This window comes from Eleginops maclovinus, chromosome 21, assembly GCF_036324505.1.
Source record: "Eleginops maclovinus isolate JMC-PN-2008 ecotype Puerto Natales chromosome 21, JC_Emac_rtc_rv5, whole genome shotgun sequence".
Taxonomy (NCBI): Eukaryota; Metazoa; Chordata; class Actinopteri; order Perciformes; family Eleginopidae; genus Eleginops; species Eleginops maclovinus.
In genome coordinates this window covers 1,347,456-1,361,042 of record NC_086369.1, presented here as the reverse complement: position 1 = coordinate 1,361,042, position 13,587 = coordinate 1,347,456, and the positions used below count along the sequence as shown (strand labels likewise).

Sequence of the window (13,587 nt, the reverse complement as noted above, 5' to 3'; positions counted from 1 at the left end):
CAAAACAGTTGTTTCCGAAAAGTTTGACTTGACGGTGTGGAAGATGAAGATGGAGCAAAAACAAGACAATACATCACTAATGCTGCTCTCAGCAACTGGCTTGGCCCTTCTAACCATCCTCACTGTGTGGAAATCAAAACAGTGCAAATATAGACTTCTAAATGAAACTGGAGGGGCAATGTTTTATGGTAAGTACCCTTAGCTAAATTAATACGGAAGCCGTTATATAAAGACGCTTCCTGACTTGCTAGAAAATATATCAGGATGTTGATACAATAAACACAATTTTGGTGTCGACTTTTGGGCTTTACTAGGATTGTAGTGGCCCTAATTAGCTATGTTTAGCTATAGTGACCATTGTTGTTGTTTATCTTTATTCATTGGTAACTATCAATGAGTTCCAAGTTAGCTTAAATTGCTAACAGCTCAATGTAAGTGATACCATAGAAGATGAATGAGATTTCTATGTGTGATACATCATTTGCTTTTGTTTCTGGCTTTATGGTGATGAATGACATGGCAGTAGTGTAAAGTAACTCAGTAGTACTTTGTACTCTACTCCACTACAATTCAGAGGTAAATGGTGTACTTTTACTCCACTATTTTTATTTAACACCTTTAGTTGCTAGGCAGATTTGGATTACCAAGCTACCCTGCAGTATACAAAGTCATTCAAACTAGCTGCACCTTTACCAGCTTTGAGAACACTTTAATGATCAATAATTATAAAACATATCAGAGATATTATTCTGAAATGGACCAATCAGACAATGACTACTTCATCTTTTGGTACTTTATTGCATTGTGATTGCAGGACCTTTACTTATAACAGATTTCCTACACTCTAGTACTTCAACGTCCTGTCATTACACCAAACAGAGTGCATATATTGCTCCAGATACCATAAACTATTAATGTCTCGCCAGCAAGCATATTAGCCTCCTTCAATCATGCAATATTAAGTATGCATTTTAACATTTTGTCGGTATAGCAGAATGTTATGTAGACTTTTTTTATATAGGCTTGCACAGGGATGTGTCCTGAAGTTGAGCTTATGTTCTAAGGGACTGTCATAGTAAGTTGTTTTGGATTATAGTAGCTTCACCATGATTTATTTATTCCTAGTTTGCATTATTTATAATGTATTTACAACAGCAGGTTTGTTGTTCTATTTTGCAGGCATGCTCATGGGGCTAACAGTGAAACTCCTGTCCTTTTACCGGGGACAACATGAGGACAACATGGACGCTGTGTGCATTTGCAGGGGTCTTAACAGCACTCTTCACGTCCTGACGGTCAACTTCACATCACCCTCTCCCCGACACGTTGGTAAAGTCAGGCAGGGATGCCCCCCGCTCTCCACCCCTCTTATGGTAAATGTGGTGACTTGATTTGATCCGCACTTGAAATACATGCAAAAGAGGTGAATTATTAATGTGGATAGGTGCAGCAGGTTGTGCCACAACATAGTCTCTAATGGAAGGTGAAACAACCCGTCTTAATAAAACATTTGCTTTAAATAGGTACAGAATCAATATTGCAGGGGAGCAAGTGGAAACAAAATGCTCCGTGAAGGATGCTTTCTCTGCCCCGGTTTTATTTGCTCTGAAATAACACTTTTTCTTCTTCATTGCTTTCCATTTGATCACACCTATATTTTCTCCCCGGTGTGCATCCGCAGCGACAGCCTCCTCTAATGGCGCTTAGCTATTTGTTTTCCTCTAAATTACTTGCATGGTCTGTTTGTTATTAGGGAAGCAGGAGAGTGGTGGTACTGGGAGAAAGATAGGGCGAGGGAGCAATTTAACCTATATTAGGGATTTATTAGGAACAGATAGGCAAGATTACTTTTTCAGGTGTGTGTGTGTGTGTGTGTGTGTGTGTGTGTGTGTGTGTGTGTGTGTGTGTGTGTGTGTGTGTGTGTGTGTGTGTGTGTGTGTGTGTGTGTGTGTGTGTGTGTGTGTGTGCGTGTGTGGGAGCTAGAGAACGTGGAAGGTGGCTTTACAGAGAAATAATAACAGGATAAGATACGTAGATTTCGTAGGGTAGATAAAGCTTCACAAAAGGTGCAATCAATAAACAAAACAGGCTGTATTCTAACAGTTTCTTAAAGGCATGTTCCTGCCATCAATGGAAAACATACCCTATGAACTATTTGTATTATGTGCAATAAATAATCATTATTATTATTATTATGCAATGAAATATCAAATATAGTAATCAAAGCTTTAAAGAAATGCAATCAAAGTAACAGTGTGTGAAGTTAAGATTCAAAGGATTTAAGGAGGGTCTTAAATGAAGAGGAACTACCGGACATGAGGAGGTAAATGAAATGATTTAAAAAATGCAACTGGAAGGGGATACAGCTACCTTTTTTATTTCATATCCTGATCACGTTACTCCCCAGGCCTCCATATCAAAAGAAGCCAAGCATTGAGTCCGGGCCCCACGATGGAGAACACGGTCAGATGTGAAATGAGCGAATTTGAAAGTGTATTTCCTAATCTCAGAGCCATATTTCACCCCGAGAGAAAGGGAGTAAGTGATCCATGGACCTTTGCAAATCATCCAGGCCAAGTGTAAGTCTCCACTAATGGCTCGGACTCTTTGGCCCCCCTTTGGATGCTCGGGTCTCATTAGCAAACCAGCAGAGGCTACCAAAAAGGCCATTACATTGGTCAGAGCGTTCTGTGAAGCCTTCACGCCATTAAGCCTGATGCATACGGGGACCTAGCTGTGAGAGAGATAAGAATTTCATTGCATTACCGAGTCCATTATGTGCCTCTCGGGAGCAAAGCATTAAAGTTTGTGGTCTGATTAAATTTAGTGTTGCTCAGCTGAAGAGGCAATTAGTGTATACAACACACCTCCATCCTCCTCTCTGTTGTGCAGGTGGCCCTTACAATAAAACCACCAGCATATGCATAATTTATTGATTACAGTGTCTGCATTATGCCATTTTGTATTTGACAGGCTTGCACAGATGAGAAGATGCATATATATTCTGCAGTGTGGGTAATTGCAAGCCACAAAAAAGTAATTTATATTGAGCCGGGTGATGGGAGCAGAGAGATAGGAGCAATTTGTAGCGAGCTCTGCAAACCGTTTTAAGTGTGAATTACGGGGAAAGCATGGTGGCTCTCCAAACTCAATACAAAGGGCTTTGCTTTGCATCCAGAACGATCATTAAAAGTGCAATCTCCCACATATAAAACATTTAAATGTACACGTGTAAAAATGCTATTTATTGTAGGAACATTTGCAGAAGATGAGGCCGATTCTCATTTGTCCGAACCTCAAAAGGTCTGTGATGCACGGCATGCATCATCTCCCCATCTCTGAAATGAAATTGAACTGGAAATTAATTTTGAGCAAAGACCTTGGGGGTGGGGGGGGTGGGGGGGTGTAGGGATGTAGGCATCTGGAAAAAGTTGCGATACTTTCTTCTGAATCGAATATCTCTGCCGTTTGATCCTCGCTGTGTACCCACAATAGACATGAGAAGGACTGGAGGATGAAGGACATGAAAGGCTACCTTTTCTGAGCGGCTGCTGTTGCGTCACGTCGGCTGGGATGAGACTCGGATAGAGAGGACGTGCACGGTGTGTTAAAATAAAATAAGCCTTGCACTCCAATTTCAGTTCGCTTCCAAGGTGGCTGGGATAAGCAGCTGGGATTCTGTTTGATGTTGATCCAGCTATTGTCTCCACATGTGCAGCTCCACTATCTGACGTGTGGAGCCCTGGGGAGTGTTCTACTGTGTGTATACAATATCCCTTGGTGATCAATAAAGGGTCTTCTCCTTTCTCTTCTTACCTCTACTCCTTCTTGTTCTTCTTGTTCTTCTTGTTCTTCTTCTTGTTGTTGTTGTTGTTGTTGTTGTTGTTGTTGTTCTTCTTCTTCTTCTTCTTCTTCTTCTTCTTCTTCTTCTTCTTCTTCTTCTTCTTCTTCTTCTTCTTCTTCTTCTTCTTCTTCTTCTTCTTCTAATACTTGTTTTTTCTCTCCTTCTCCTTCTTATTCTTGTTGTTGTTTGTTGTTGTTGTTCTCCTTCTCCTTCTTATTCTTGTTGTTGTTGTTCTTCTTCTGTGTCTTCTTCTTCTATTAAACGCTAGTAGCCTCTACTGTAAACAGTTAGACTTCTCCCTTTTTAAATATGCCTTTCTTGCTCATGCAGTACATATTTACACTATTATATGCAAGTGACACTCAGAATCCTCTGTTTTTAAGCTTAAAAAAGGTATTATTTTTAGAGCTTCGTTGGTAGGAAACTCTGTGCACCATTAAAGCTTCCATTTGAAGGTTCGTGGGTGGTTAAAAAAGCCTCCATCGTCCCACATTTTTCCCATTTACAATGTGGAATAGGTTTTTTTTTTCTGCAAAGAGAGAACTGATAAGGTTGACGAGGTACCTGGAGACTATTGTGACATTGGGATTGAAAGGGAAAATGGAGCTGCTGTCTGTCTGGCGAAACAGAGGCGCAGAAGTGTGCGACGGTTGTGTAATATCTGTCTGTCAGTCTGTCACATTCGGTAAACGGAGTCCTCTCCTTCCCCACGGAGCGCTGTCACTCACCAACACAACAGCTCTCTCTTTTACAGGACACCTTTGATCCCGAGGTCCTTTTCAATCTGTTCCTGCCACCCATCATCTTCCACGGAGCTTACACCCTTAATCAGGTGAGACTGCTGTCCTGACATGCCTCCGAGGAGGGGAAGAGACGTCATCAAAGGCCTGCTCCCTCCATCAGTGTGACAAATCTGAGGTGCTGTGTGTGACATGGAATAAAAAAGGACACAAATGCATGTTTATACTTTATTTATCCCACCAAAAATAAAGTTTAATGGATTATAAAGTGTCCTGCTGTGCAGAATTGAAAGGAGGCATGTTATACGGACATGTGCACACTATTCAGAGCGATTAGCAATGCTCAGTATTGAAAAGAACCAGATATTGCTCACATATTTGTGCATTTAAGAGGCCCTTTTGTACTTTTTGGGGTTTTAATAAGGTTTTTATGCATGTAAATGTATATATATTGTGGTGTGCATTGTGCCTTTAAGATGTGTGTTTGTTTTTACTAATTGGTGTTCATTTTTCTTCCAGAATCGACTTATTAAGAATCTTGGATCTGTTCTGACCTTTGCATTTTTGGGAACCCTGATCAGCTGTTTCACCATAGGGTAAGTAATATAAGACACACACAGGTGCACAGAAGAAAGGGAATAAGTGAGATACTGGGTACTTGCTGTTGCAAAGATTTAATGGATATCTTCCTGGTAGCTGTGTCATCACATCTGCAATTACCTCAGACTGTTTGCAGCGGTGAGGAGCTTCTCTACGCTGCAATGCATTGTGGTACAATGGGCCTTTGTTACAGAAAAGAAATGCACCTGTGTGAGTAATCACATGCATTACTGCTCTGTCTGAAGCTGTGCAGTGAGCTATGACCGTGAGCATTAAGGTTTAGTAATGACAATTGTGCTATGAGAGCATTTTAAAATGATGCTCAGACTTAGCATGGGATCAGGCTGCTATTCTGCCATTTCGCCACTAGATGGCGCCCTCAGTCTTTGCAGGAAATGAAGCTCCTTGCACACCAGTTTATAAAACACCATCTGCTGCAAACAAAGACAGTGACAGTCCTACATTTAAACTCCAGCTTCCTCTGTTCTTAAACAAATTGAGATGCCTTTGATTTTATGAAAAGCTTTTCTATAAAACAGTGTAGTTTAACCACAGCAATACACAGTACTTCAGTATCCACTTTATTACTGTAGGTACACCTGTGTAATCGAATGCAATACAGTGCATTTGTACTGCCATGAAGTCAATGTATTCAGATTAGATTTTACTTTATTGTCATTCCACATTTGCAGATCGCATCCAAACATAAAGTGCATGAGGTTATAGTATATTCAAATATTGATTACCCAGTTGATTGCAAATGTGAGGCAAGATACAGACAGTTTATCTGTGGCTGCAAGGGAGGGTGGTCGTCTTTGAAACAGAAGGTTGTTGGTTTGATCCCAGCTCGATGTGTCTTTGGGCAAGATACTGAGCCCTGAGTTGCTCCCGATGGCCAACGGTAAGTGTGTGTGAGTGTGTGTGAGTGTGTGTGAGCGTTAGCTTCCAGAGAGCAAGTGGTGCTGCTCTGCATGAATGAGGTGTGAATGGGTGACTGACTCGTGGTGTTTAAAGTCGAAAAGATCTGATAAAAAGGTGCAGGGTTGAGGCATACATAAGTTAAATACAGTTGTAGTAAATATGAAATACAGATAGTGTATCATTTGATTCATTTTCCACATGTAATGTCAATATTTATTCATATTCTGATCCTCTATTTGTGTGTTTGCTGTTTATTCCTGACAATATTTCCACTGTCATATCATAATTTATTTGTTTACTGATTTTACGTCCATGTGAAAAAGCTTCACCACCCTCTAAATGTTATAGCCTAGTCCCTCCCCGGGCACGCCTTTTCGTCAGCTCTCCCTCAAACTCCCCTGGGAAGCAGGGCAGGGTTTGACATGTTGGGTCACGTGCACATTCTTTGACGCTAAGACACCGGGCCTGACCAATCCACTCGCTTTTTAGAGAGTCTGCCATGTCCTGTGGGGGAAAAGAGAGAGAGTCTCAGGGGAGCGAGGGAACCTTACTGACTCAACTGACACAGTACATCCACATCTTGTCTTTGTCTGTCTATGCCCCACACACACACACACACACACACACACACACACACACACACACACACACACACACACACACACACACACACACACACACACACACACACACACACACACACACGTGTCATTAGCATAACTTCAAATAACCGTTAAAGATACATGATTTAGAACGGCTTAGCTGCTCGACCTCAGGGCAGTCCTTTAAATCCCAGCCACGGGGACAGATCATGTGCGGTCACCATGGTAACATAATTATGCCGATTGCTCCCCAGAGGACATGCTGGTGTACTGACTATTATGGGATGCTTCACACAGTTTTTTATGTAACTGCAAGGGAATACAGAGCCCTCATTAACCAGAGAAGGGCTGGTGAGCAGAAGTTCTTGCTCAAAGTCAAACTCATATATCCGTTGCCCTTTGATGCACTATTATTGTTAATAATAGTGGCATCAAAGATGAAGACTGACAGGTGCTGCATGTCCTATAAGACTATGTGTTGTGTGTTTGTGCATTATGCAGGTGGGTTTAAAGGGGATTTAAAGGCAGCTTCATGTAGATCCATACACACACATGCTGTATACTGGTAAACATGGTTCAATTAAAGCACCTGTGCTAAGCAGCTGCTGCCTGGAAGCGGGTCAACTCACCTGCTGGTAGCATCTGGCCTTTATTACCCACACTGCCCTGGGGGAAGCCCTGCTGCGGTTGGAGGGAAGACGGATACTCACTGTGTGTCCTTCTGTCCGTCCTCCACAGATCCTGCATGTACGGCTTCACCAGACTGATGGTGCTGTCGGGCCGAGCAGCTGACGGAGACTTCCTACTCACCGACTGCCTCCTGTTTGGTGCCATTGTCTCCGCCACTGACCCAGGTAGCCGGCCTCACAAAGAAGCATGCATATATACACCTCTACACTTTATAACACAAGTTAAAAAGCCCCTCAGGAATGTTTGGCACTTATTTAAGACACGTCACAGTGATTTGCCTTAGGTAAACACATGCAAATGAGTTGAAGAGGCTAGACCACATAAGAGGAATATCAAAGACGCCATGTGGAGACCTGCAGCTTCTGGGTTTTGATTTGATTTTCTGCAACATCAAACAACATGATGACCTTATTTATGAGATCAAATGTAGGAAAATGTAGAAACTGTCTCGTGCACATCTATTATCCACATCAAAGGTTATATTTAAAGAGGCCCTGTTATGTTTTTGTTCCCTTTCCTGCAGTTTTATAGAGGTTTTAGTGCATGTCATTGGTCTGCAAAGGCTACAACGCCAAAGTTCAAGAACACGGTGACATCACTACGAACGCTCGTGCTCCTTTTGGCTAGCGCTCCAACACATTGTACCTGATAGGCTAAAGGGGGCGGGACATCTCTAAGCTGGTTGACCAATCACATAACTAACCGATCAGAGCCGCCTGGGCTCTGGTTTCAGACAGAGGGTGTAAAGAGGTGCTGCAGGACAGGCAGGATGAGAGAAATAAGGAGCTTTTTGAACAGGAAACTCCGCCTCAGTGAAAGCCCCTTTATGCTTCATGCCATCCCTGTCTTTCGGGGTAATTTATAACAAAGATTGATAGCTGAGTCTTAATGCACGATCAAAGTCACAATGCCCTCTCAGTCTGAATCACTGCTTTCCTGTCCTACGTGGAACCACAATTTATTCTGTGTTCTTGAAGAGCAGTCAAGTGGGATGTCATAAGGCATCCTGCGACGCCGCCGCAGCGCCGATGTTAATGTCCTCGTTTGCTGATGAATTATTTATACCAATAAGTGGTTGATCTGAGTGAGTGTCAAAGAGGAGATGTAGATTATGATGCAGTTGTCGCTCTGGGTGACGTGTTTTTTCCCCATGCCACGCTGTGCCCCCTGCGCCCTCCTCCCTTTGATTACAATCACAACACAATGCTTCCTGGCCTTGGACACCGAGACCCCGTGGCTCCCACCGTCTCGCGCTGTCCAAATATAGCGCCGGCTTTCTGATTTCCTGAAAGGCAGTCATTAAAATGTCCCCGTCCACTTCTTTGCCTTGCACATTTGCATTCACAACACCCGACAATATTCCCAAAAAAAGGCACAAACACACACAGTCACACTGGGTGAGTTTGGATTTGACTAATCCAACTTTCTCCCCTGATGTCATAACCCTGGTGTGGCAGCTCTCCAGTCGTGGCGATGACTCATTGTGTAAGTGCCACTGTGTCACGTACGACCTGAAATGATGGAGATCTTGAGAACGCTGCAAAATTCATCACAGGCTGACAGCCCGGCTTTGTGTGTAACTGGAGTCCAATAAATATTCCCACTTTGCCTGTACTGCACGATGCAGTATCACAGGGGATTCTCCGTGCAGCAGTAATGATTGTATGAAAATTCCCCTGAGAGGACCAAAAGAGTGGCATATGTTGCCATTGCTTTTAATATAATTTGTTTAATTCATTTGGATAATTGAGGGCTGCACATACTGTAACAGTGTGCCTGGGAATTTGGAGATGTTAAAGAACCGAGGAGTTAACATTTTCCAACAGAAACCTTGAAAATATGTCATTCCTATGATGCAAAAACTTCCCCAGCCTCTGTTTCCGTCAGCGTGCGGCTATTGATTTTAAATTGTTGGTTTTATGTAAGCCCCTAAAGCACTGAAGCACTGAAACCTGTTCTCCTTTCCGAATAAGACATATGGTTCAGGTCACAAAGTGGAACGCCTGCTGCGCTCCATCCTCTCGCCTCGGGGATGGGTACAAAAGGTCGCAGGAAAACCTTCATTAACTCCTCAAAGGGAGAAGGCTTTTGGTATGGGAGGTATGTCCTGGGCCAGGTGTCAGCAGTAACTAACGTGATGTTCAAACTTTATTTAACTCGGTTTTACCTGCACAACATCATGCACAGAGCCGTGGATTCATGGGGCAGCGAAGGAGTGAGAACAGACAGAAACAAAAGGCTGGAAGGGAAGAAATGTTGGGAAATTGGTGCGATTTTAACAGAGAGAGGCAGCCAAATTTGGTGTTGTTATATCATCATGGTGTTCTAGTGTAGAAGTGGTTGCCAGTAATCTGTCAATTTGTATTATGCTTTATGGGGTTTTCCTTTTCCTGTAGTGAGTTATACAGGTTTCTGTGCATGTAAATGGTCTGCAAAGGACATACAAATGAGCATAATATGTCTTCCTTTAATAGATATATTCACTTTCTCTGTGGTTTAATTAGCTTTTTCTCCAATTAATATTAAAAGGGAACTAAAAGCTTTTCTACATTTCAGAGTAGACAAGCACATCTGGAAAATGTCTGATTACAAGGTGCTGGTTTATTTCTAAACTAGTGTAAAAGTCTTTACCCTCTGCAGTTTTCATGCCTTTTTTACGCAGCGCTGCGGAGATTATAGTAATTCCCCGCTGACCGTTATCTAGTCTCGGTGTTAAATCTGCCTAATTTGGTCAAATCAGAGAGCTAAATCCAATGCTCTGTGACTGAGACGGCCCGCCAGCCTTTTGCCTCTGTAGCGGGGGGGTGGGGGGGTTGTAATTTGACCTAATAAGGCTTCCATTAGCCCCTTTCAAATGTATTATGTCTGAAATAATTGTCTACTCTCTTCCACCTTGTGGTGTTGCTGTGGAAACTGATGAACACTTGACAGCTGTAAGGACAGGGTAACCATGACAACGAAGCAATCCCGCGTGTCTGTGTGTAGACAGCGTGTGTGTAGACAGCGTGTGTGTGTAGACAGTGTGTGTGTAGACAGCGTGTGTGTGTAGACAGCGTGTGTGTAGACAGCGTGTGTGTGTAGACAGTGTGTGTGTAGACAGTGTGTGTGTAGACAGCGTGTGTGTGTAGACAGTGTCTGTGTGTAGACAGCGTGTGTGTGTAGTAAGCGTGTGTGTGTAGACAGTGTGTGTGTGTGTGTGTGTGTGTGTGTGTGTGACTGTGTGTACACAGTGTGTGTGTGTAGACAGTGTCTGTGTGTAGACAGCGTGTGTGTGTAGACAGTGTGTGTGTGTGTGTGTGTGTGTGTGTGTGTGTGTGTGTACACAGTGTGTGTGTGTACACAGCGTGTGTGTGTAGACAGTGTCTGTGTGTAGACAGCGTGTGTGTATGTGTGTAGACAGCGTGTGTGTGTGTAGACAGTGTGTGTGTGTAGACAGTGTGTGTGTATGTGTGTAGACAGCGTGTGTGTGTGTGTAGACAGTGTGTGTGTATGTGTGTAGACAGTGTGTGTGTGTAGGCAGTGTGCATGACATGCTTTCAGCAGCAAGGCATTATGGGAGCAGGGAGATGGAACGGTCCTGACTTTAGGGGCCTAGCCTGAAGCCCCGGAGATAAAGGAGTGTTCCCCCCCACCAAACAGGAAGTGGTTTAAACCCGTCTAAGTCCAAAGAGCCTGATGTGTCAAAACATGTCCTGAGGCTGCTCTGATTACCATTCTGCCCGTACCCTCTGATGCCCTCCCTGACCCGGTGTTCACTGCAGACCCGCTCGGTATTCACCTCACAGGTTCATCCTGAAACTTGTTTAACTTCTTTTGGTCAACAGGTGGAATAGTAATCTACCGGCTGCTGGATATGATGTTGTCTGGCCTTCAGAATGGCATCGCTCTGGGTCTCTGTTCTCCTGCATATCCTCATAAACGTGTGTGTGTGTGTGTGTGTGTGTGTGTGTGTGTGTGTGTGTGTGTGTGTGTGTGTGTGTGTGTGTGTGTGTGTGTGTGTGTGTGTGTGTGTGTGTGTGTGTGTGTGTGTGTGTGTGTGTGTGTGTGTGTGTGTGTGTGTGTGTGTGTGTGTGGTCTTTCTCCATACCTGGCGATATTTTCATTATATGGTAATTTAGTTTTTGCTTGTTTCCCTTGTGGCAGTTACAACAAGGATTTGTGCCCTGACATTTTCTTCCAAACTACTGTTTACCTATATATCTGTTTATCTATATCCATCCAATGTGATACACACACACACACACACACACACACACACACACACACACACACACACACACTCTCACACAAACAACCTAGAGACAATGCCACAGTCAGTATCTTACAGACGGAGATACTTGCGGTGTCACTGAGTGCCGAGCTGACAGTCAGTGTCAGTATTCCTCTCATCACTCACTGTCAACACTGAGCCGTGTGTGTGTGTGTGTGTGTGTGTGTGTGTGTGTGTGTGTGTGTGTGTGTGTGTGTGTGTGTGTGCGTGTGCGTGCTCATTCATATGCTCAGCATTTGTTTACTGTTTACTGTCTGGGAACTCACCGTGGAGTTGCGCTCATACTCCTCTAAGCAGATGTTGATAGATGCAGCAGTGACTAATAAGTTGTTTGTATTTTTCACCACAGATTTGAATCTTAAAGGGCCGGCGTGACGTATTTAGGGAGGATCTATTGGCCGAATGGAATATAACACCCATGGCTAGGTGTTCATTAGTGTGTGATCACTTCCCAAACTAGGATTTGTTGTGTTTTTGTTCCCTTTATAGGGCATAAAGTATCTTGGCTTAATTGTTTTTTAAATCAAAGTCTCAGATGTTTCATCAGCTTTACTTCCCAGTATTTAACCCCCGCACATGATTCACACCATGACTTCACCGAGGAGCTGCAGACTTTACAGTAAATCCTGAGGCGTCCCTCCCAGTCTCCGTTGACCCGTTACTTAAAATCCTTTCTTCTCAGGTTTCAAATCCACCTAAGCACCTAATTTTTGTATTATATAAAGCCTCTTTAAGCACTTGATAAATAAAATGTTTATTATTTTATTTTGATTATTTAGATTTAACTTCATATTTCTATAAATAATACATAATAAATAATTTCAAGTCCTCTACGCTCATCTGCAGTTGTGTCCGCAACAGCTGTGAGAAGCTGAATGAGGTGGAGGAATGTGCAGTAAGTATAGTTGCATTATTTAAAGCAGGGCTGCCTGTGGTTCCCCCTACGTTACACTGTAATGACTCCTGTTGGATGTTTTAATCAGCTGCAGCATCGTGGCTCTGAGCCCTCCCTTCTCCCTCTATTGTGAAAACTGCAGCAATGCTCTCAGCTAATAAATACACACCCCATGATTAACAAACACATACGAACAGAAACACAAGTATTGTCTTTTCCTTCTGCTCTGGCTCCACAAGTTTGTATCGGTTTAGTTACTCTTCCATGTGTCAAAACCCTGTTACTGTAGCTGTCAGTGTGTTGTCATTTTTCTGACATTAAATCCCCCTGATCCTCCTGTTCGAGGTGATAGTGCACACCCCTTTTGCTGTGGGATTAGTCGAGGAGTTATTGTGCTTCATGCCGTCTTCAATAGCCGTAACTCTGTGTGTTTTTTCTTCTGTAGTTGCAGTCCTTGGCCTGCTGTCAGAGCTCCACATGGACCTGGATCTGCACAGCCTGCTGTTTGGAGAGAGCGTCCTGAATGATGCCGTGGCCATCGTCCTGACACAGTGAGGAAGGATAATTGTGTGGGAGCTCAGTGTTTTTCCAATTGGCGGGCATGGGGGTGGGAGTGTGGGGGAGGAAGTGGATGCTGCCAGCTGTAGAGAAAGTGTGCGATTGGCAAAACCGCATTAGTACTTTAGATGCTCTGCAGTGGACTGCGTAAGCGAGTTGCCCCTGGCACTGTCAGCATCTCATTAAGGTACTCACTGGAGAGACTCAGTGCCAGGGTAGAGATGCGCTCCCAGCTAACAGACCCGCCTGACACAGAAACTGTCAAACTCAGACTTAATACAGCATGAAGCCCTCAGTGAAGTCGCCACCATGCAGTCATGCTTCCTTCATGCATTTCAGTTGCTTCTCTACTTCCAGATTTGCACTCAAATAAGCATGTTTGTCCTGCTCACACACATTGCAGCCATTGTCTGCTCCATTAACGCACAGTGGGTAAAACTATGCAAGTAGACGTGCTAACAGATGGC

At 43.5% G+C, this 13,587-nt stretch overlaps 1 protein-coding gene across 1 annotated transcript in view; it reads left to right on the top strand.

The window, feature by feature from the left end:
- Window positions 1-13,587, top strand: part of LOC134858081 (sodium/hydrogen exchanger 9-like) — a 48,290-nt gene continuing 34,703 nt past the window's right edge. Inside the window, exons 1-6 of the mRNA XM_063873953.1 lie at window positions 1-188; window positions 1,180-1,373; window positions 4,599-4,676; window positions 5,104-5,180; window positions 7,446-7,561; window positions 13,008-13,113. Coding sequence (XP_063730023.1) covers window positions 44-188; window positions 1,180-1,373; window positions 4,599-4,676; window positions 5,104-5,180; window positions 7,446-7,561; window positions 13,008-13,113 — 716 coding nt within the window. The 5' untranslated portion in view covers window positions 1-43. The remainder of the gene's footprint in view (window positions 189-1,179; window positions 1,374-4,598; window positions 4,677-5,103; window positions 5,181-7,445; window positions 7,562-13,007; window positions 13,114-13,587) is intronic.